Here is a 25,725-nt window from a genome sequence, read left to right on the forward strand (position 1 = left end):
ACTAGAACAAATAAACCTAATATTTGCATGGAACCACAAAAGACCCTGAAGAGCCAAACATCTTGAAAAAGGGAAGAAGCCAGAGGTACCACAATTCCAGATTTCAAGTTATACTACAAAGCTACAGTAGTCAAAACAGTGTGGTACTGGAATAAAAACAGACACAGAGATCAATGGAACAGGATAGAAAACCCAGAAACAATCCCATGATTACACGGTCCATTAATATGTGACAGAAGAGGCAAAAATATGCAATGGGGAAAAGGCAGTCTCTTCAACAAATGGTGATGGGAAAACTGGACAGTTACATGCAAAAGAATGAAACTGGACAACTTTCTTATCACACACACACACACACACACACACACACAAATTTACACACACCTCAAAATGGATTAGGTTAGTCCTTAAATGCAAGACCTGAAACCACAAAAATCCTAGAAGACGACACAGGCAGTAACATCTCTGACTTCAGTCATAGAAACATTTTTCTATGTCTCCTGAGGAAAGGGAAAGAAAAGCAAAACTAAACCATCGGGATAACACCAAAAGAAAAAAGGTTCTTCACAGCAAAGGAAACAATCAACAAAACTAAAAGACAAACTATTGAATGAGAGAAGGTATTTGCAAATGACATATCTAATAAGGGGTCAGTACCCAAAACATATAAAGAACTCATACAACTCAATGCCCAAAAACCAATAATCCAATCTATAAATGAGCAGAAGACATAAACAGATTTTTCTCCAAAGACATCCAGATGGCCAACAGACACATAAAAAGATGCTAAACATCACTCATCAACAAGGAAATGCAAATCAAAACCCCAATGACATATCCCGTCTCACATCTGTCAGAATAGCTAAAATCAACAACACAAGAAACAACAGGTGCTGGGGCACCTGGGTGGCTCAGTCATTAAGCATCTGCCTTCGGCTCAGGTCATGATCCCAGGGTCCTGGGATCGAGCCCCACATCGGGCTCCCTGCTCAGTGGGAAGCCTGCTTCTCCCTCTCCCACTCCCCCTGCTTGTGTTCCCTCTCGAACTGTGTCTCTCTCTGTCAAATAAATAAATAAAATCTTAAAAAAAAAAAAAAAGAAAGAAACAACAGGTGTTGGTGAGAACATGGAAAAAAGGAACCCTGGTGTACTGTTGGTGGGAATGCAAACTGGTGCAGCCACTTGGAAGACAGTATGGAGGTTCCTCAAAAAGTTAAAAATAGAAATGCCCTACAATCTAGCAATCACACTACTGGGTATATACCCAAAGAATACAAAAACACTAATTTGAAAAGACATATGACCCCTATTTTACTGCAGCATTATTTACAGCAGCCCAAGTGTCTATCAGTTGATCAATGCTAAAAAAAAGATGTGGTGTATATAATATGCAAGGAAGTATTATTGAGCCATAAAAAATAATTAAATTTTGCCATATGCAACAATATGGATGGAGCTAGAGAGTATTATGCTAAGTGAAATGAGTCAGTCAGAGAAAGACAAACACCTTATGATCGCACTCATCTGTGGAATTTAAGAACCAAAACACACAAACAAAGGAACAAAGAGAGAGAGAGACAAAGCAAGAAACAGACTCTTAACTACAGAGAACAAACTGATGGTTACCAGAGGGCAGGCAGGTAAGGGGAAGGGTTAAAGATGTGATGGGGATTAAGAGTACATTTATCGGGCGCCTGGGTGGTTCAGTTGGTTAAGCCACTGCCTTCGGCTCAGGTCATGATCCTGGAGTCCCGGGATCGAGTCCCGCGTTGGGCTCCCTGCTCGGCAGGGAGTCTGCTTCTCCCTCTGACCCTCTCCCCTCTCATGTGCTCTCTCTCTCTCTCATTCTTTCTCTCAAATAAATAAATAAAATCTTTTAAAAAAAAAAAAGAGTACATTTATCATGATGAGCACGAAGTAACATACAGAATTGTTGAGTCACTATACTGTACACCTAATACTAATGTAACACTATGTTAACTATCCTGGAATTAAAATTTAAAAATTAATTTAAAAAAAAGTACAGCAAAAAAATCCTGATTGCAGTGATGTTAAAATAAAAAAGATTCAATAATAAATTACCATGGACACATACACACACCAGGAAAAAAGAAAAAGAAAAATTGAATATTTAATTAAAAATCTTCCCACAAAAAGAAAACTCCAGGTCTAGATGGCTTCACTGATAAATTCTACCTAACATTTAATAAAGAAATAATAACAATTCTACATGAACTTGTTCAAGAAATTGATGGGAGAAATATTTCCCTATCTATCCTTTGAGGCCAACATCACCTTGATACCAAAACCAGACGATGATATAACAAAAAAAGAAAACTGAGATCGACGTTTTTCATGAACATAAATGCAAAGATTCATTTAAAAAAATTTTAGCAAATCAAATCCAACAATATATATGAAAAGTAATATATCATGAACAAGCAGAGTTTTACCCAGGAATATGAGCTTTAACATTCAAAAATAAATCAGTGTCAATAGCTGTATTAACAAACTAAAACAGAAAAATCACAAGATCATCTTGATAGACACAGAAAAGGCATTTGACAAAATTTAACATACATTCCTGATAAAACCTCTGACAAACTAAGAATATAAGGAATATTTTAAACCTAATAAAGGACATCTACGGAAAACCTACAGCTAAGATCATTATCAATGGTAAAAGATCAGATACTTTCCTCCCCTAATATCAGGAACAAGGTCAGGATGTCTGCTCTTACACTTCTATTAAACATGATGGTGGAGGTTCTAAGCCAGTGCACTCAGAAAAGGAAAAGAAAAAGAAAAAGAAGGCATCCAGATTGGGAAGAAAAAACCTATCTTTATTCACTAAAAATATGACCATCCACGTGAAAATTGGATGCAACCTAAAAAAAACTACTAAAGCTAATAAGTGACTTAAGAGTGCAAGATACAAGATGAATATACAAAATTCAGTGTATTTCTATATATTAAAAATGAACAAAAGGAAGCTGAAGTTTAAAAATGATACCATTTATTATTACATCAAAAATATGAAATGCTTAGGAATAAATCTGACAAAAGATGTTAAGACTTGTATCCTGAGAACAACAAAATAATGCTGAGAAAAATTAAATAAGACCTAAATAAACAGAGATATATACATTTATTTGGCAACTCAATATTTTTAAACTATTCATTCTCCCCAAACTGATCTTTAGCATCAACATAATCTCAACCAACATCCCAGCAGGATTCTTTGTAGAAACTGATAAGCTGACTCTAAAATTCATATGCAAATAGAAAGGACTTAGAAAAACCAAAACAACTCTGAAAATGAAGAACAAAGTCAGAGGACTAAACCTACCTGATTTTACAACTTACTATAAAGCTATAATTCTGGCTAAAAGACAGTAAATCAATGCAATACAACAGACAGTAAAGAAATAAATCCACACTTTTTAAGTGGCTTCACACCCAACGTGGGGCTTGAACTCACAACCCTGAGATCAAGAGTCCCATGCTCTACTGATTGGGCCAGCCAGGTGCCCCCTGATTTTTTTATAAAAGTGTAAAGGCGGGGCACCTGGGTGGCTCAGTCCATTAAGCTTCTGCCTTTGGCTCAGGTCACGATCCCATGGTCCTGGGATCCAGCCCCACAATAAGGCTCCTTGGGCTCAGTGGGGAGCCTGCTTTTCCCTCTCCCTCTGCCAGTCCCCTTGCCTGTGTTCTCTAGCAGGTTAGCAGGTGCACACTCTGTCAAATAAATAAATAATCTTAAAAAAGGGGGGGGTGTAAAGGCCATGCAGTGGGGAACAGACAGCTTCTTCAAAACTGATTTTGGAAAAACTAGATGTCCATATACAAAAAAAATTAATTGTGATCTATACCTCCACCATACTTAATAAGTTAACTCAAAATGGACCATTTACCATCTAGTTTATGTTACCAATGCCTTTTTATGTTTTTTATTATTTTGTTTTAATTCCAGTATAGTTAACACACAGTGTAATATTAGTTTCAGGTGTATAATATAGTGATTCAAGCATTCCATACAACACCCATTGTTCATCACGACAAGCGCACACCCTAAACCCTACCACCTATTTAACCCATCCACCACCTCACTCACCTCCCCTCTGGTAACCATCAGTCTGTTCTCTATAGTTAAGAGTCTATTTCTTGCTTTCTCTCTCTTATTTCACTTTGCTCATTTGTTTTGTTTCTTAAATTCCACATATGACTGAAATCATATGGTATTTGTCTTTCTCTGACTTACTTTGCTTAGCATTATATTCTCTAGCTCCATCCATATGGTTGCAAATGGCAAGATTTCATTCTTTTTTACGGTTGAATAATAGTCCATTGATGTGTGTGTGTGTGTGTGTGTGTGTGTGTGTGTACACACATACATCACATCTTCTTTATCCATCAATCTATCAGTGGACACTTCAGTCGCTTCCATAATTTGGCTATTGTAAATAATTAACTATACCTCTTAAAAAAAAAAAAAAAGGACAGGCAGGAAGAGATTAGTGGCTTGGCTAACTACTCATAGGGCTGATTCAGACAAACACTTAGTAAAGGCCCAATGTGTACCAACTTGTAGTAACTGATGGTTGAACAACGGGTTAAGCACTTTCAAATATGTTAATTTATTCCTAAGAAAATAAAAATTCACTTCTTTCACTTATTTTTTGCTTGCGGTATAAATCCTCAGGGAAATAACATTAATACTGGTTTCCCTTTACTACAAAAAAAAAAAATCAACACCTGAGGGAAGGAAATACACAAATATATTTAAAACGCTGTACAAAATCAACTGACAGATAATATACTGGCAGTACCCTTGTCCACAATGCTGGGGATACCCAGGTGGTATTCTAATATAACATATCCAGGCTATAAGTCAATGGTCTTCATTAAGAAGTGGGGAAATTTGTAAGGAGAAAAGATTTTTTTTCTGGCATACAACATTACAATCTTAATTAAATCAGGAGTGTCTGGCTGGCCACAGCCAAAATCACCCCGAGAAGTGAAACAGTTACGGGTTACACAAGAGCATGAAACGTGGTTTTTCCTCCCACATGAATGGTTACTGTACATGTCAATGCCGCATACCAGGACCTATGTGGTAAAAGTGCTAAGAAAAAGTAAAAGGTTAAACAGTAAGTCATTTCTCAGGTTTTAGAAGAGGCTGAGTTAATAGTTAAATTAATCTTGTGCTACTTGTTACCAGATAACAAAAACATCTTTCTTAAGAACAGCCAACTAAAAGATCACCTCATGCTAGGTGAATAATAATGCAAAATGATTTGAACTGCCCTAATCAATCTCTCTAGGGGTAGAAAAAGGACCAAGCTAGTTGGTATTGCAACTGACCCTTGAACAATATGGGGGTGAGGGGCACTGCCACCCCATATAGTCAAAAACCCACCTGGAAATTTTGACTCCCCCAAACTTTAACTAACTGCCTACCAGAAGCCTTACCAATTATATAAACAGTTGATTAATGCATGTTTTGCATATCATATGTATCATATACTACATTCTTAAAGTATGACAGAGAAAAAATTAGAATCATAAGGAAGAAAAAATGCATTTATAGTACTGTATTGTATTCATCAAAAATTCTTGTGTGTAAGTGGACCCACTGAGTTCAAACCTGTGTTGTTCAAGGGTCAACTGTAGTTTATATTTAACCATAAGGCTAACTTAGCCAGAGATCCAAGCCTTTCACAAACTAAGTACATAAGGTCCAAAAGCCAAAGATGATGCAGTTTGATGTGTATGAATTCTACAAATGCTGGGTAGCCTGCAGAATGCCACTCAGACATTGGTCAGTCAACATTTACTAATCTCTCAAGATCATCAGTAAGATCCAGAATGGTTTTCTTACATATTCTGATTTTTTCCTTCTATTTCCCACCACAATGCTTTTCTGTTTCATTTTACTTTTCCACTTGCCCTAGTTTTAACAGCTAAATTAAAAAAAAAAAAAAAAAAAAAAAAAAGCCCAACTCTAATATTGAAACCAGAAGACATACATTTCTTTAGACAACCACAATGCATACTGCTTTGGAAATTCTGTCTTTAATCTCAGGAAGAAATTCTCAGAATTCACACATTTATCTTAATAAGTCAGTCCACAAAAGACAAAGTCAAGAAAAACATTTATGCATTTATTTTGATTAGGAAAAATTCTCACATATTAACAGTAAGAAAACAAACCACACACAACCCTCCATCTCTGATGACAAAGCCAGAGGGAGACCTTAATGGTGGCAGCTCATAAATCCTAGCACCAGATCACAAATACAGCTGCAAGAAAACTCTCCAAAGGAAAATATATGGCATTAGAAAAACCACAAGGGAGATTAGTGAGAAACTAAGAGCATATCTATCATTCAACAACTTTTCAAAGAATATTTTTCATAGTTTATTTACCTTAAATTGTTCCAAAGTAATTAGGTAACCCAAGGATGAAGCCATGGAAAGTAGAGACCCATCTCTTATATTCCTCTTATGTCTCTATAATCCCAACAGGGTTTGGGACATATGGAATGTACATAAAACATTTACCGAAGGAAGAGAGTTCATCTAGAAGAGGCCAGGAAACCCAGTATAGTGACCACTTCACCCCAATGACGATTGAGCAGTCCCAAGTGAGATGACACTACTTCTCATAAATTTCATTTACTCTATATAAATGGTGTACACGGAAGGTTTTTCCAAAACCAGAAGAATCAACACATTTGCCCCAAAATTTACTTTCTGCAAAATTAGAAAACTAAAAACTAACATGTCCAAGATCATGAGTTAGTAGTTGGGGAAAGAAAAATTAGAAATAATTTCATTAGGGGAGCCTGGGTGACACAATTGGTTAAGCAGCCAATTCGTGGTTTTGGCTCAGGTGGTGATCTCAGGATCATGGGATCGAGCCCCACGGTGGGCTCCATGCTCAGCACAGTCTGCTTCAGATTCTCTCTCCCTCTCCCTCTGCCCATCCCGCTTGGGCTCGCTCTCTCTAAAATAAATAAAATCTTTAAAAAAAAAAAAAAGAGAGATTTTCATTACACTCCTTTACCACAAATTATTTTTAAGAAACAGATTTCCATTATTTCAATTTGAAAGATCTAAAATTACAATTCTCAGGGAGCTGCCAACAGGTATGGTCCCCAAACAAAGAGGTGTGACCATTTCATACTAATTTGTTCTTGGCGAAAGGCTTTTATCATCTGCTAAAAACCATAAGCACGAGCCCAGTCCACTTAAGGTCTTTCAATGTAATGTACCCACTGGGATCTACAGTAGACTCATAACCATATGCACATCATAATTTTACCAAAGTGAGTCAATACTACAAAGCAGAAATCTAAGGTCTTGCTCTTTGTACTCATTACATATTTAAGTGCAGATCCACCTAAACTAGTCCCACCACCAAAGTCCGGTAATTCATGATTTTTGAAATCTACATTTTAACACTTTGAAGAAAAAGGGAATTTTAAGCATTCCAGCACTCGTGACTTTCTTCACACATATCACAGCTTCCCAGAATTAGAAGCATCCCCCATTGGCATTCCGGTTCAACCACAGAAACTGAGGTCAAAGGTGGCCAAAAATTCAGTGAAGGACAGACAAGGTGCCAGTACCAAGTCAGAATCTGTAGCCCAAAGCTCCTGACTCTCAGGCTATTTCCCCAATAAAGGATTTATAGGGCCTAAACAATACAAGAGCAAACCCTACTGACATCCAACTCTTCACTGAATATATTCACAATGAAACTGCCCCTTTTCTTCTCCTTCCCTGAAGTGCTTAAAATACCTTTGTAAGGGGCGCCTGGGTGGCTCAGTTGGTTAAGCAACTGCCTTTGGCTCAGGTCATGATCCTGAAGTCCTGGGATCGAGTCCACATCGGGCTCCCTGCTCAGCGGGGAGTCTGCTTCTCCCTCTGACCCTCTTCCCTCTCGTGCTCTCTCTCTCTCATTCTCTCCCTCTCAAATAAATAAATAAAATCTTAAAAAAAAAAATACCTCTGTAAGGGAGCACAACACCGCTGTGGCCCTAAAACAATGTGAAGACAGCTTCCTTCTCTTTTTTTTTTTTTTTTAATTTATTTGACAGAGAGAGACACAGCGAGAGAGGGAACACAAGCAGGGGGAGTGGGAGAGGGAGAAGCAGGCTTCCCGCTGAGCAGGGAGCCCATTGCGGGGCTTGATCCCAGGACCCTGGGATCATGACCTGAGCTGAAGGCAGATGCTTAACCGACTGAGCCACCCAGGCGCCCCCAGCTTCCTTCTCTTTGAGCTGCCAACACATGACACCCAGAAGGAATCCTTTTACCTTTACTGTCCTCAATGAAGATCCCTGTAATGGTTGAACGAGGAACCTACAGAGCAATTCTTACATCAATAACCGCCATTTGCCCTCAGTTCACTGTATATCAGTGCAACATTCCAATCTAAACCGACAAAGAAAATGTGGAGAAGAGGCCTGATACTGTAAAAGTGTTCAGTATACTTTCTGGTTGTGTCTCCATCTGTATCACCGCCCTGGTCTCTGACCTAACTGTCAAGGAAGGAAGATGCGCAAGGTTATCATGTATGAGAACAATCAAGGACCACACCTCGGGAGTATAAGAGCAAAGTATTCCCTGTCTCAGCCTCTTTATCCACAGCTGTATTTCTACCTCCAGGAGCAGCCTTTCAGAAGGAATGTGGATGGAGGCAGGAAAATAGAGCTTATTTTATTTTAAAATTTTATTTATTTATCTGACAGAGAGAGGGAACACAAGCAGGGCGAGTGGGAGAGTGAGAAGCAGGCTCCCCACCGAGCAGGAAGCCCGATGCGGGGCTCAATCCCAGGACCCTGAGATCATGACCTGAGCCACCCAGGCACCCCTAGAGCTTATTTTAAAACTGACTGCTTCATTATGCTAAAGCAGTTCACCTGTGCCATAAAAGTATCTTAAGAACTATTTTAACCTGGAATATCCCAACTTTGGTAAGAAATAAAGAGAGAAAATAGCTTGCTTTAAAAAAAAAAAAAATAAAACATGTTTCCACCAAAGTTTTACAAAAGGAATGTGGAAGCTGGGGCAAGTAGAAGAGCCCAAAATTAAAATCCTAGGATCCTGAAATCAGTTCTAAGTGTTGTTTTCTACATTATCATTATCCCTGTTTTGTGCCTTGACTCACCAAGACGAAATATGGAATAATTGTGCCTAGGAGCTATAATCCTGTTTACTTCAAATAAAACTTTTAGCACATTTGTGGTCACTTTTCCAGGCATCTTATTTAAAAATAAGCCAATATAAATCACATTTTTAAATCTTCACTAATTATACAACTGTTTGGTAATAAAAATGCCTTTGTATCAGTAAAGGTTTCATTTTAATATTACACTCATCAGAATGAAAAGTTCAGATAATGTCTACTGTTCCTAGGTTTGAAGCCCTAAATTCACTCACAGGTCACCTCTTCTAGAGATGAGAAGCCCCAAGAACTTCATACAGGCAGTCCCTGACTTACAAGCCTGAAAAACACCTCCATTAACAAAAGCCTCCTGTCTTCTCCAACTGCCACCCCAATGTAAGTGCCCAGCAACCACCATCATGAAAAAAATCTTGTCTTTTTATCACTTTTGGACTATCACCCCCACAATTGCTCTCAGGATCCTTTAAAATGTTTCTTTTGGTTTTCCTGTACCACGTTAAATTTTACCTAACTGAAAAGTTTTCTCAGTTAAGTGTCCTTTTCAGAGATGCCTGGGCGGCTCAGTCGGTTAAGCGTCTGCTTTAGGCTCAGGTCATGATCCCAGGGTCCTGGGATGGAGTCCAGCATCAGGCTCCTTGCTCAGCGGGGAGCCTGCCTCTCCCTCTGCCCGCCGCTCCCCCTGCTTGTGCGCTCTCTCTCTGTCTCTCACTCTCTGACAAAGAAAATCTTTTTTTTTTAAGTGTCCTTTTCAAAATATAGATTATTCTAACAGGTGGAATCAGCCATTTCTGACTTCTTATGACCGTGCTTCTCACATGTTAAAGATGATTAGTGAGTTAAGATGACTCACTAAGGCAAAAGAAAATCAGATTTGCAGGGTTGGATGGAGGAAGACATCTTAAAAAATAGATAAGGCTGATGTGACAGGGGTGTGCACCAGGGTCTGGGGGCACCAAGAGGAAGACAGAGGAGTTCCCAAAGGCATAAAAATGTGTGTACTTCTCTACCATATAAAGAAGATGAAGCTGAGCTTGTAAGGAGAGTCAATGAAAACTCTTCAAACAAGTAACATGATTCCATTTGCATGTTGTCTAAATTGTATCAGAAGGAATTTGGAGGATGGGTCGAAGCATGGTGAGATTAGAGGCCAAGTAGGAAGCCACTGTGGTAATATAACCAAGAGACAATGGGCTTGACCAATGCAGTAGCAGAAATGGTGCAAGGTGGTTAATGGAGAGAAATAAGGAAGAAATCCATGGGACATAAATCTACAGGATGTGCCAAGATGAGGAGTGAGGGGAAGAGAAATAGGATTTCCAGGTTTCTGGCATGAGCAGATTTATGGCTTGGATGTTCAGCGGATGGTGCACACATTAACTAAGTAAGGACACTAAAGAGGAAGAGCAAATTTAGGGTAACTACTGTAGAGTTCAATGTTGAGTTTGAAATGCTTATGGATGATCTAGGTAGAAAAAAAAAATGTGATAAGCACCTGGGTTTATGATTCCAGAAGCTGAGAAGAAATGTATGGGTTGGACAGTTAAATGCAAGGGGTCTGCAGCTAAAAGGACTGAATCAACCAGAATGTAACTTCCTCCCCAGCAGGACTTTTGTCATTTTGTTTCCTACATGCACCTAAAATGATGTCTACCCATAGGAGCATATGGTCAAGAAATATTTAATGATTGGATACCAAGGGGAAGTGAGGAGCATGAGAGAAGAGTAAACCTTACAAAACAGTTTTTAGAGAAATTCACTGGGAAACCACCATTTCTAACAGTTGCTAAGAAAGTTAGGATTTCCAAACCCCAAAAAGCAATTTACAGATTATCTTTTGTAAGGAAAAACAACTTGCTAGCAAATTGGGAACTGATCTACAATCTATGCCTGGGATCATTAACTATACGAGCCCCATCAGTGTTCTCACTCTAAATATAAGATCTAAGTTTCTATTCAAATATTACTTTTGAGTATTTTAGAATATTTGAAATTCTACTTGCATTGAAAATGACCATCTACTTGCAAGTAAGCAGAAATGACAGAAAGTGAGAGATTTTTGTTTCTGCTTTGTGCAGATTAGTATAAACAGCTCCACCTCTGGGAAGAAATAGGATTTTCCTATAACAAGAGTTCCCAGAGCAAGAAGTTACAACTGGGTTTGTAACCACAGCACAGCTATTTCTAAAAAAAAACATACCTGGTTTTGAGGTCCATGTCCAAAAAAATGGCAGTGTTTGGAAACAACGGACATCCACTAGAATTTTAATAACGTAACTAGGCCAGATAATTCCCAATAAATTGCAGCTGAGGTGAAAATGTGGGACCCTCCAAGCCTTTATCTGTAAAACTAAGAACCCAAGAGAACTGAGAAGTAACACACCACTGTATCCAACAGTTACTGATGCCGTCAGTAGGATATTGCATTATTCTCAAAGGTTTCTTAGAAAAGCAGAGGAGGTTAAGAAAAATGGCATGGTGGGAAAGAAACAATTTTAAAGCAACTTAGCACACATATCTGAAGGTATTCATTCTCTAAGAGATGCTCAACCTTGTCTCCCTTTGAACTGCACTTAACCCAGCAGTCTCAGCCTCCCTTATGCTAAGAGTTCTGCACAAGGCCAGGACAGCTCTACCAAGGTGTACCCACATCAGGGGCCAAGTTATCGGGGTATATACATCCTTTGTTATGTCAGAGTCTCTTACATAACATTTGCACACAAAGGATGCTCAGTAAATGTTTGCTGACTGGGCAAATATGTGGAGAATGAATTAATTAGGCCACTTAAAAATGGAATAAAATTAAAATGTTTTATAAAGTCAAAATATTTTTTTTTAAGATTTTATTTATTTATTTGAGAGAGAGAGAATGAGAGATAGAGAGCACGAGAGGGAAGAGGGTCAGAGGGAGAAGCAGACTCCCTGCCGAGCAGGGAGCCCGATGCGGGACTCGATCCCGGGACTCCAGGATCATGACCTGAGCCGAAGGCAGCCGCTTAACCAACTGAGCCACCCAGGGGCCCCAAAGTCAAAATATTTTTTTAAAGATTTTATTTATTTATTTGACAGAGACAGAGATATCCAGAGCAGGAACACAAGCAGGGAGAGTGGGAGAGGGAGAAGCAGGCTTCCTGCTGAGCAGGGAGCCTGATGCGGGGCTCCATCCCAGGACCCTGGGATCATGACCTGAGCCGAAGGCAGACCCTTAACTACTGAGCCACCCAGGCGCCCCTAAAGTCAAAATATTTTAGACAGAGGGCATGTGCGACAGTAATTTACAGGGCAAAGAATGCTATTCATGCTCTGACACTAAAAATAAGTTTGTGCTTTATGGTGAAAAAGTAGAGTGAGCCCCACACAAATATTTGCATGTACAAGAGTGCTCAGTCAATTCCATCTCATACCCACCTAGCTTCCTCCCTGTCTCTGCTGCTTGGCAGGTAGCTTTCAGATTATCACTGGAAGGTGGAAGGTTGCAGTTTCCCCGGGCCAGTTTTCCCTGGCCGCACAAGCCATGGTGCAGCTATTCCGACAGGCTAGGACCCTGGGAAGACACACCGCGGACAGCTTTCATGGGAAAACAGCAGACGCATTCCACAGGAGGGCAGAGATCTCTTGCGGTAAGTTTTTGCCTCCCGTGAACATGTTGATCAGTATCTCATTTTACATTCATATCCCCAAAGAGGGAAAACAGAGGTCATATTGTACTGGCTTTTTGTTTTTCTGTAAGCAACTAACATTGGAATGCAACAAGAGTATGTGATTAGTAACATCAACAATCAAAAAAATAATAATTATGCCAAATTTCATTCAACTTCAATTATTAAGCACCTTCTATGTACCAGGCAACGTGGGACAAACACGACAAACATGAGGGCGGATAAAACAGAGACAATACTTTCCTTCAGGAGACCCTGGATTCCAGCAGAAGGCTCACACATGAAGGAAGGACACAGGAAAAAAAAAATGTGTAAACTGTGCTGTTAGAAATAAAAAGGGTGGGTATATAGGAGAGAGGATTAAAGGCAGAACCTGGCGTGAACAGTATGGCCAGGAACAGCCCCTCTGAGCAGATGACATTTCGGCTCAGGCCCAAAGGACGAGAAAGAGCCCATGCTGCAAAGAGCAGAGGGAAGACCACTTCAGGTGGAGGGAGCTGCATGTGTGAGGTAACCGAGGTGGGAAAGAACCTGACGTGCTGGAGGAGATGAAGGAGGGTCAGAGGGCAGGAGCCAGTGAGTGACAGAGGGTAACAGGAGGTGGACTACAGAAACGGAGGTGCATAACCAAGTGCTCTAGCTCATAGGAGTCTGAATTTTAATTTGAACACACCTAGAAGCCGTTAAGAGGACTTACATCTGGGAATACTACGATCAAATGCATATTTTTAAAGGATCACACTGGCTGGTATGGAGGACACACTGGAGGGGTTCAAGAATGAAAATGGAGAAACATGAGAAACACATCTCAGTTCTTCAACGCAGCAACAGTGGAGGGCTTCAAGGGTTCTACTTCCCTACGTGTGACACAAGCCTGGGCCCCTCACGGTGTCAGAGAGCAACGTCCTCAGGCAGTTTAGCTTTACGTGAGGAGAAGGACTGTACACGGCCGACTCTAAAACAGGGTAGAAAATGAGAAAGGTCAAAAGTGACTTATAAATAGAGTGACCGTATAACCCAGTTTTCCAGGAAGTCCTGAATCATGCTTATTGTTCCAAGGTAATTATTAATAGTGCTCTTTCACTCTCAGGAACGTCCTACATCAGGTGATAAATTCCGGGGTCACCCCAGATATAAACAAAGGATCGTGGGAGTTTTAAGGAAAATGCATTTAATTCTGAAGGAAAAGATCATAAAAGCTTCAAGAAAGAAGTAGATCTGAAGTAGTTGCTGAGAGACAAATATGACTGCTGAAGGCAGCCACTCCAAACCAGGGGAACAACATTAAGCACAGTGTGGAGAAAGCACAGGGCTCGGGCAGCTAACAGCAACCACAGCTCCAGCGAGGTGTTCGTGGAGAGCAGGGAGCAGGAGAGGTGCGGCTGGAAAGCTGTGCTGGACCTAACATTTCCTCCTGCGCTAATGGGCTTATGTTTCATTTAGTTGCCTCTGGATGGCCCCTGAAATTCCTTTAGTAAGAGAGTGCAATGCCAATGAGTGAAACACCACTGAGCTACTCTAAGAACCCAGACAGGATATATATAAATGTTGAGGGAGAAGGGCCACCATAGTCAAGGGACCAGGGAAGCAGGTGGAAAGGGCACTCTAACTTTGAAAGCAAACCTAAGGGGTTTCCCGTTCAACTCTGGCAGGGTCAGGAAGCAAGCTGGAGACACCGTCTGGAAGAAGAGAGTGAGAGGAAAACCAAAGACATGAGAGTCGAGCCTGAAGGCGGGTTCAAAGGCAGGAAGGGAAGGAGACAGAGGGGCTGTCCGGTTGGAAGAGGAGATGGAGAAGAGCAGGGTCAGAAATCTCTGGGCAAAGGATGTTTCAAGTCCACATCCTTCCCTTCCAATATTCTGATCTGTCGGTGCATCTCCTCCCCTAACCTGCAGAACCAAGGGACTCCCGGCATGGTTGTTCGCACGCACGACACAACCACACCCCTCCATGCCTCTGCCTGTCCTCCCCCCTTGCCCTGTTCATCTGACAAATACAGATTTAGAGCTGTCATGTGAGGAGAGAAGAGGCAGGTGATGATAAACTATGCAAGTGGGCTTATATATTTTTTAATTATACCACTTTTTAACTAGAAAATAAATTTATTTGAAAAAGTTTGACACCGATAGTCTCTATGCTGTACAAGACATCTCTAGGAAGAACTCCACTTGTAGAACTGAAACTTTTTATCAGGTCTGCTTAACTTTCAAAAAGTACCATCCGACCTTCCCTAAATGGGTGCCTGGCCCATCACTCAGCTTTCTATTTCACCTGAGAGGCGGGGGTTTTTCGCATCATCTTCATCACCTCTTAGTTAGGGAAACTGCATGACAGTATATTTTTTTTTTTTTAAATCAGAAGTCGTTATTGACAGTCTTATTCATACAGCATGATCACTTCACTGGTGACTGTGCAGATCACTTTGCATCCCCTCCAGGGAACAGCATTTCTAGTCTCACAGCGATGCATTCAAAACGAAGGCTACCTACTGTTGACACACCTCAGGCAACTGTTACATCTTAAGTGTAGGTTTTGCTACTTCAACAAAAATTCTTCTTTTTGAAGAATTTGAGGGCTTTCATTCTGTTTGATTTTAGGAAGGAAAATATTTCCCTTTGAATTTGTGGAACCCAAACCAGTAATTCAAGCATGACATTTTATTAAAGTGAAGCTTTCTTGGTAATGAAGAAAACAGTTAATGGTCTTTAGCCCCCACCAATAATACATAGCCAGTATTTTCAGATTTCATTCACGCCTGCCCCCCAATACTGCCACCATATACCGACCAATTTTTGTAATATGGAGGATTCGTAAAACTTACAAAACTTAAGAGCTCAACACCATCATGGTGCTGAAGGAAGAAAGAAGTAGAAGGAAAAAAATCTCGTTACCATATGCATAAAAAAAAAAAGCTCTGTTATTTGAGGGAGCTAGAAGATTTAAGGAGAGAGGAATACAACATAATTATTCTACCAATGCTATATTCTAATAAACTCCTGCTAGAAAGCAACCATTTTGAAAACATTATTTTTTTGTAATATAATGTCTATGGCATTTAGAAAAAACATTTCTTTTTGCCAGTTTTGGAGGAAAACTCAATCAGTAAATACACAGAACGTGAATATGGTCCTAGTATTGATAAAATTATTTTCTCACAAGACGTGATTTAAACATTTTTAAGATTTGCTGCAAGTTTTACAAACAACATCGTACTGTTCCTTTTCCCTTTTAAGGAGAAAGTAAAAGTAAAAAAAGTAAAAAATAGTCCCATTCAATCCATGTAGAAGTATGACTCTTGCAGCACCTGCCTTGGCATCACCTAAGGAAATTGCTGCCACATTCTGGCCCCCACCCAAGGGACCCTGGCTCCACAAATCAGAGGTGATGCCTCGGAATCTGCCTGTTAATGAAAGCCCAGGAGTTGCTCTGACCCGGGTGGTCCAAAGACCACCCTCTGAGAAATATTATTCTGTATGTTCCCGTATCTAGAAAATACCACTAATTGCCTCTCAGTCTAATTACAGCCAATCTCAGCCACTCAGAACCATCACCAGCAATTAGGACCTGTCCAGGTTTGCATTACATGATTTCAAGAAAATGACACAAACGCTTCCTGCACAAATGCAGGTGTGGAGATCACGGAGTGACCCGCCTCAACAGCGTCTGTGGAGGCCGACGTGAGGGAGAAGTGGCAGCTTCTGTAGAGCCGTGATCAACGAATGCGGGAGTGTTTCAGCAGGCCTCAAGGCAGGGCTCCTGAAAGGCACCAGGCAGGCCCTGACAGGACCTGCCTGTGTTTGTGAGCCACTTTGGTTTCTGCTCCGTGTGTGTTTGTGAGGACTAGTGTGAGGATGCACACACACCCCTACGTGTGAAAAGACCCAGAGCTCCTGCAAGAACTTTGTTACATCTACTGGGCATAAAATGATCAACGCTTTCAATCAATAGGCAATGCTCTAGAATTCATTTAGAATACCAAAACAGGTTCTTTCAAATATCGTTAGGACCCAGCAGTAACTCAAGTGCATTAAAATAGTTGGGTTCCTGTGGTAAAGCAGGTCTAACAGGACTGAGGATTAAGTACAGCAAGGGCTGTGTCATCAAGGTCCCCTCAGCCCAAGCCTCAGGGACTCTCTAAAAGCAAATATCAGTCCTATTCAAACAGAGCACAGAATTCAGCATGGTTTTGTCTCAGACAGTGTTCACTGAAAATGTTCAAGGGGAGCTAAAAAGAATGGTAATATTGTATCTATCTTCATATTTAATTAAAAAGAGAGCTAATGGTACCTCCAAGAGGGAGGTCATTCCTTGTTCAGCACAAGACTGCTCTGAGCAAAGCCGTTTTCAGAATGGGCAATAAAACAATGCAACATGTCAACACGTAAGAAAGCTACCATTTCAGAAATGCTACGGATGCTTCAGCTAACAACTCTGAAGATGAGGTACAAATGACAATGCCACAGCTGGAGGCAGGCGTAAGAGGATCGAGAACATCATCCACTGCCAAAGGCCAATCAAATCCACCACCTTCCTCTTCCCTCATTGCGCCTGGAGGCCCCCCAATTGCCCTCCACAGAACAGTGGTTCTGATCTGATCAAAAGATCAGATCATTTTCTCCTGCATAGTGACTGTATGAAGAGCAGAGGGAAAAGGGTGATGTCCTACAAAAAACTAACAGAGAATACAAGATGTTAACAGACTTAAAATAAGAACCTTACACAGTCATACACATTTAACAAGAACCATACAAAGGTGAGCCATGGGCAGATGGCTTGGTTTCCAGCCCATTGAGTGCACATTTGGCTCTCTGGGCAGGAGGAGACAGTCAGCTCTGCCTATGAGCACATACTGAATCTTCAAATGCACCTTTGGCTTTTCCTCCTTGGAAAAAGAATTACAAATTGGGCATCAAGACATCCAACAGTTCTCAAGCAACATTTACCACGGAGAGTTGCCTGTGCCTGCCTTAAAGCCCACCCACAATTTCATTTTCAATTAGCAGCTCCTCGAAAGGCAGTAATGAAAGCAGTTGCTAAAGAGCATTCAGATGTCACTTAAAGACTGCAAACCCAAACTGTAAATAGCACATTGTGAGTCGCCTGTCACCACCATCAACTCCCACGGGAATCTCGCAACACGTGGCTATCACAGCCATCTGCTCAGCTCCCCACCACCACTGCTGCAAACCACACAGCCACCCACTCGCTCCCCCTCCCACTCATTACCTGTCATGTGCAGGCTTGTGTGGAGACGGGGGTGCTGTGAGCAGAGATTAGAATGCAGAACACATGGGGGCTTGTTTCACGTTTTGCAGCTAAGATCTGGCCACATGCAGGTTAACATCGTATCATCAGAAGAGGGGAAGACTTAAAATTAACACAAAATGCAGTTTTAAATAAAGAAAGGGAGTTCTGTCAAACCCCATCGACTATCGAAAATGCAGTGTGAAGGGAAAACATGCTCCCTTGGCCCTCAAACACCCGTACCGGGGGGGGGCTGATGGTGGGCAAAGCTGAGAATCCTTTCACTTTGTCCTTCTTACTCCTCTCACAATATATACAATTTAAATGGCCCTTAATAAAGTTCCACACACACATACATATTCTTGGGGTTTAGTGAATGCCACTGTTTTTTGTTTTTTGTTTTTTTTTTAACAGAGCAATTTCTATAGGTCTCAGGATCGCTCAAGCGGAGTTACTGTCCATTTTTTTAATGGCAGTTCCTTTTCCAATTCAGCCTATTTTCTCTCTGTAGGTTTTGTTTTATGAGGTGGTAGTCAATGTGCTATGTCCTCTTCTAGTCAAATTTTGCTAAATGTTAATTAAAAACATCTAAGTCACTTGGGATAAGATTTATTACCGGCCATATCACTCCATACATCTGTCTCACTGAGGTCAAGTGATGCTTATTATCACTCTTACCAACATCCAGGGCTGATGGATTATATCCCAAACAACAAGCTAAGGAGTCAGGAGATACAAAACCAAATTTCTAAAACTCAAAAAATAAACTGTCACTGCCTCCAAAGTCCCAAGTTAAAAAAAAAACAAAAAAAACTTCATGTAACTTATTATTATATTAGTCCCACATTTCCCAATACCAAACACATACCTCCAATATAATAAACACACCACTAATTCAGAACAGAGACAAGCCTGGATTCTGGGTTACTCAAAACTAATGTTAAAATCTGACATCTTATCCATATTTTGAGTTAATCAAAATTCCAACAGCGGTTATTAAGCCAATCTTTCTCCTCCCCGTTCTTTTATCATCTGGTTTTATTCCTATTTCTGTAGTTTTAAGGCAAAGGGAAAAAAATAATGTACAACTTAAATTAATCAGAAGGAAAAATAGAGGATTTTATTTACTATCTCAGTTTGTACCTTCACATGACAACACAATTTTTGAAAAAAGCATCTGAAATCCCAAGAAACACATTAAACTTGAAATTCTCAAGTAGGAAGTAAAACTGATTTAATTGTAGCTCAATTTCTTGACACTAGCTCAATGTACCTTCAGTTATTTAACCATAATAACAAATGTATTTATGAAAGAGCACCTAGCCAAGTTCATATGTCTTTTCATTACTAAAGTATAATCCCTAATTGCATTAGTGTTTCGAATGCTCTGATTTCCAGAAATCTGTAGGCTCTAGAGTCAAGCTGGATAAATACCTGTGTGACCTCAGCCTGGATTTTTATACCTGAAACTAATTAGCTGGTCTTCAGAAATATGACTTGAACTGGATCTGTTTAATCAAAGTTGTCCCTTATAAATCCTCCTTTGCAAGTTAATTTCTACTAGCAACAATGTCACAGAGAAGTCCTCAGACAACCTGAGTCAGTCACATTGAAATAAAGGATCAGGTTCTGGTAGTAAATGCTCTCACTGGGAAAGAGCCTGAGCAGATAGACTGCTCCAGTATGAGGAATGCAAGCACAGCTGGGTGACTTGGTCACCTGGGCCCTTTTGTTCCACCAATACAACCACTTGTTCCAAATAAGGCCAACACACAATGGCAATACACAAGGCAGATGCAAGCCCCACAGCTCTAACAATAGCTCTAACTTTAAAGACTTGGCACTGGGACCAATCCCTCTTCTTCCTAGACACCAGTATACATTTTTGGTGTCTACAATGTCAGCAGCTACAAATCCTCCACCAAGTCTGATTCCACCGTAGTAGATTTTCAGGGAGAGGAGCAAATTTCCATTCCTTACAAGCAATACCCACCCAGATCAGCTTGTATAAAGATTTTTAAACAACAGAAAAGCCATTCTCACCAGCAAGGTCAGAGTCTACCTGCTGGGCTCCTGAAATACTCCCAAACTCCTTTATTTCCCTCTCAAATGGGATCCTCCTGTGGCTCTAAGCAATCTCAATAGGTTGCCTCTTTCTCTGAGAAGTCCAGCCCTTAGCTGAGTGGCCTTTTGGAAACTAAAATTCAGTAGGAGGGAGGCTCTGGGATTTACTTTGATGACCGATCCTGATACCCACTTGTTGGAAGAGTTCATATGGCCTAAGAATTGCTCGGACTTCACTAAAGCCTATTTCCTCTGGTTGGATTCCTACTAGAGGGAGGAAAGACAGGCTAATGGACTATATGGAGGTTTAGAAACACCCATGCCCAGCCAAATCTCAGAGTTCTCTTAACTCCGATCAACTTTTTATCCTTGCTTCTCTAATTTTAAAACCCCTTTGCTCTCTGTGTTTTCAGCTACAAAGTAGTAAAATTTTAAATCCTCTCCCATGATCTAGAAGTGAGACATAATGTAAGAAAACCCAAAGCCCTAGGAAGGGTTAAGTTTTCCAAAAATGCTTCTGAGGAAGTCCTCGGCTGGCTCCAAGGTTTGGCAGCGTGTCATGTCATTGTGTCCTTCTGGGGCTGCAGTGAGACTTAGTCTTGCAATTAGAGAACAAGGCTCCTTACAGGGACAGCCTAGGCAGCCTCTATTTTGGTTTCCCCCTCACAAGTCTAAGTAGAGATGGTGGGGGGGGGAGGGGTAGAGGGGAAGCCCTACCACATCCTTATTAGTACAAGCTGAAACCTTTTAAACATAATGTCTGGATGCTCACATCATGAGCAAATATTTCTGTGTAAAACAAATACAAGCCTGGGGGGGTCAGAAAGACATGCATTCTTCAGTAAAAGTTAACTTGTTCCTTTCTTTGTTTTTAAACCCCCCTTTGGAAATTAAGGAGAATGTCCAACCTTGCCATATAAAAAAGTGCAACCATTTTGAAAGACAGCTGCCAGCTCAGCATCTTCTAAGTCAGGATATATTTATACTTAAAAACATAATCCAACAAATGAGTTCCACTGGGGTGGTTAAGTGCCAGTTAAAAAGCGTTCTTTTCCCAGGATGAGAAAATACCAGGAGAACTGAGGTTTTATAATCAGGAAGAGAAGGAAAAGGCAGCTTGGTTTTAGAACTACACATCTCTCTTATAAAAATATATAATTGTACTCTCATGGTAAAAAGATTAGTTGCCCTCAACGGATTCTCAGAAAAAAAAAAAATCCTATTATTTCCTCTCCACGAAGGAGTAACATCTTCCCATAATTACAGGAAAGCTGTGCATTAAGGTGCCTGCTCAGGAAGTACCATTTCCTAATCAGATGCAAACCTAATCCACTGTCACTGAGTCAAAAATAAAGACTAAATTCTCACCTCCTACAGCCTTCTTTCCTCTGTAGTTCTCCCAACTATACCTCCCTCAATAAGAGGCACTAAGCAACAATCCATTAATTTAGAAATTCTCCTCAAGGACACTCTCACCTCAAGGCCCCCCCTCCCAGCTAAGATAGTCAGATTCAGCTACTTTTGTCTCATACGAGGCGAAGGTAAGGGGAACAGTAATTGCGATGTGTACAGGTATCTGGCAATACCCTCAGCACAAGCTTCTGAACATCTACGGTGGCCCTCCAACACTTGTGTGTCACCTTTTACCAATGATCACACAACAGATGGCATGCGTCCGGGCAACACACATGTAGCCATGCCTCTCCCTCACACGTCTCTCCTTTAAATGTCTTCACAGAAACTATCAATTACAGACTCCAAACCAAAATTACACTTGGGCCTACAGCAGTCTTCCTTCACAGACCTTGAAAACGCTATGTAATCTCTGGGTTGGTCATAAATTTAAAGAATCACTGAAACTCAGGAGAGAGGAGCCTGAGAAATCACCTAGACCAAACTCCTCATTTTCCAGATGGGCAGCAATGGACAGTGATTTGCTCCGGGTTTCAAAACAGTACATGTGATTCTAGGAAGACTACAAATGAAAAGTGGTAGAGCGTTATTTCAGTTATCAACTTCTGCTTCCCTTCCTACTAGAAAAATAACACTTGATTTGGGGAGTATATTTTGGCATCAACACTGAAGATAAGAAAAACACCACTTGTTTTGAAAACTCTTACATAGACCAAAAAGGTACAACTCATTCTTTCCTTCTCCATGATTCATGAGGAGTCAAAAAAAATTGCTTTTCAAATATTTTGCCTAAAATAAGGATAGTTTTGATTCCAGATACCACTTGTACCAGAAGGTTAACCATTAGGACCAAAAGCTCCTTGAATTTGAGATATACAAGTCCTCGTTTTCTTTTATGATCACCAGAGGACAAAGCAGAAAGAAGAATTTTGAAACAGAGAATGGAAAACTTCAGACCAAGTCTGGGAGTAAGAGGGTCAAGGATAAGGAACCACACTTTAGCACAGACTCGGAATTAAACTGGTTTCTTGCCTGAAAGGGTAGGAGGGAGGGAGGGCCTGGGGGAGAGATGGTGGTTGTGCTGCAACCTCTCTCCATGGGTAATGTAATTACCTTTCTCACTGATCGCATACAGAGAGGCATGGGTTGGGAGTCACAAATACCACAGGAACATCAGCTTTTATAGAACCTAGCCCTTCCTCCCTCGCTCCACTCTCTTTCTTGAAACAGTCTACCAAAAAAAACATCTTCGTACATGGGTGCCTGGGTGGCTCAGTTGGTTAAGCGACTGCCTTCGGCTCAGGTCATGATCCTGGAGTCCCGGGATCAAGTCCCACATCGGGCTCCCTGCTCAGCAGGGAGTCTGTTTCTCCCTCCGACCCTCTTCCGTCTCGTGCTATCTCTCATTCTCTCTCTCTCAAATAAAAATAAATAAAATCTTTAAAAAAAAAAATCTTCATACAAATGTGGTTGCTTTCAAACTTTTCAGCTCTTTCTGTGCTCTCTGAACTTGGTAGGTTATCCGGTTTCTTTTTAGGCCCTCACAGACCACTTCTATAACCAAAGTCTCTCCCTATTACCAAACTACTCACATTGTTCCTAGGAATACTTGGAGACACCTGCAACCAATGACCTGGAGTTCTCTTTCTCTTCATGCTCAATACTTATCTCAAACAAGGGAGGCAGAATATACAGGGAAAATAGAGCAACACAAAGAAACCAGGGTCTAAACCCTGGCTCTGTACCTCATTGCTAAGTGGTCTGAGACAAGTCACTTTAACTCTTTGACCTCCAGTTTCCCCATCTGGAAAGTCAACATCACATTACCCACTACCCAAGGAGACTGTGAGAATTACAGATTATATAAACTCCCTTGTTAATGACTGTCACATGGTATGCATTAGATAAATGTTAATAATTACTACTAGAACTCCAATCTGGCATTTCATTTCAGGACATTTATGTATCTTCAGAAAACCTGCCCTGTGTGTCAGATGTGGGGACACTTCTGAGATCCTTCTGTGTCCATGCTGACATCCACCACTCTAGATGTTTTCTTGGGAATATATTCCTCATTAACCAACAGGTTGACCTCGGACTCCATACTTACTAGAGACTAGGTCATATTGAAGTTTTGGGTCCTTCCAATTTTTCACTAAAACTTATCACCAAAAATACACTCTTGATGATTTATAAGAATATTTCCAGAGTGGCGTGGCCATTATCAAATAGAAAATCTAAGACCACAGAGTTCGGTGGCTTGCCCCTAGGGATTCTGGTTCATTAGGTCCTAAGGAGGGGCCAGAATTTGTGTTTAATAATGCTCATGATAGGATTACTAATGATCTGTGAACTTTTGGAACCACTGTTTTGTATGATCCCAGATTTCTCCCTCTGCAAAGAAACATCTGCAAACTGGAAATTACCCGTTCAGCTTCTAATTAGCAGCACCTGCTCTGTGAACCACACTCCCTTCCTCTGCTTCCTTCAAGTAATAGTCATTCCTACCCAGTGGTCCTGCCAAAAACAAACAAAACACACCCAGGACACAGGTAACTCAGCAAGCACTAAAGCCTCTGGATTTCTGCAGGAAAAAAACTGCTATAAACAGCTTTGTTTCTCATTATTAATCTATCTCATGTGGGGATTTCCACAAGCAGAAAGGCTCCCAAATGCCAAGAGCTATATTTTCTTGTGGATCACTGAAACCTAATTATTAACAGACCAGTAAGCCCTACTACCAGACTTTCATACAATCAGCAGATTGCGAAGACAGTCTTGAATTATGGACTACAGAGAACTGAAGAACCGAAAGGCAAATTCATTTCTTCACCACTGCTCTCCCACACGCCGCAATATTTGAGCTGCTCTGGAATATATAAATCCTATGCAAGGTACTGCCTGCTTGCAGACAACCATTTTTAGCACCTCAGAACCCTGAGAACCACAATGGACGCGATCACACCTGCCCGTTCCATTTTGTCCCAATTATGAAGATCTCTGCCCTACAAGCCAGTCTACCTTGACGAGCATCAAGAGTCCAGTCATTCTGCCCCACACGCCAGTAGCACCGGTGTCAAGCTTTATGGCACACAGAACATCTGATAAAAAGAAACCGACACTGAAGTTTCAAATCATAATAAAACACTGTGCTGGGCTTGGTATATTCTGTTAGAAGCAAGTACACAGCTCTGTGGGGCAATTCTCCAGCAGCCCACCAAGGAGGTCTTCTCCACCTGGCATGAAGAACCGCAGAGAGGCAGGCACCTGAGGAAGGGATTTCGCAGCCACAGAGAAGAACAAACCCACGCTTCCTCACCTGCCTGAGTCCTTTAGGCATTTTCTTTCTCTTCCCAAGGTGCTGGCAGAGATTGCGGTCATTTTCTCGATCCGAGCTGTAGTGGTGTGGGTGGCTGAGTCTGCTCTTCTTGGAATGAAAAGACAGGCCGTTGGTAAGTGCTTCTCGTTTCTTCTTGGTCAGAGGGGTCTGGCGTTTCTCCACACGTTCCTGAGGCTTAAGTGCTACATCTTTCTATAGAAAAGAAGAGAAGCAGAGGGAAGTGATGGTTATGTATGTGTCCAGAGTCACACCCAAAATACAGGCTAAATGGGGTTACAAGAAAGGAGAGGGGAAAGCAGGAAGGGAGATAGGAAGAGAACAACTAAAACTAAGAAAAGGGGCTCTCAATTTTTCTGAATACCTAACGCCACCACAAATATATCCTTTCTATTCTTGTTGGGCAGAAAAGTCAACAAAGCACAAAGCATCTGTCCATTAAAAGTGATTTCACTTGCTTAGTGGCTTTCAATTTGATTCTCTGCTAGGTCCAGCAGCACACAATGACATTCCCCAAGGAGGCTCAATACACTCACTTTCCAAGTTGGTACATCAATTATGTTTCAGAAAAGGAGTACTAAGTGCGTGCATGATTTAAAAAAAAAAAAAAAAGGCAAAAGCCTGAACATACCAGGGCCAGGTGGATGTGAGCCAGCAAGAAAGAAACTATCAATTCATATGATTAAAATGTTTCCTTAATGCATTATACATTTTTACCACAAGTTCCTCTGAGCATCCTTAATTCCCAGTTCTTTGCAAAATGTAACAACAATATTATCACCAAGATCTACAGCCACTTTTCATTTATTGCTTTG

The 25,725-nt window shown here is 40.9% G+C and overlaps 1 protein-coding gene across 2 annotated transcripts in view; it reads right to left on the reverse strand.

Moving 5' to 3' along the window:
* AUTS2 (activator of transcription and developmental regulator AUTS2) overlaps window positions 1-25,725 on the reverse strand; it is a 1,114,656-nt gene that overhangs the window by 822,955 nt on the left and 265,976 nt on the right. For both annotated transcript variants that reach the window (XM_028109914.2, XM_028109913.2), the window contains exon 2: window positions 24,893-25,105. In XM_028109914.2, coding sequence (XP_027965715.1) covers window positions 24,893-25,105 — 213 coding nt within the window. The remainder of the gene's footprint in view (window positions 1-24,892; window positions 25,106-25,725) is intronic.

This window comes from Eumetopias jubatus, unplaced genomic scaffold (genome assembly GCF_037043125.1).
Source record: "Eumetopias jubatus isolate StellerSeaLion01/CBP00866 unplaced genomic scaffold, mEumJub1_p1.0 scaffold_12, whole genome shotgun sequence".
In the NCBI taxonomy this organism is placed as follows: domain Eukaryota; kingdom Metazoa; phylum Chordata; class Mammalia; order Carnivora; family Otariidae; genus Eumetopias; species Eumetopias jubatus.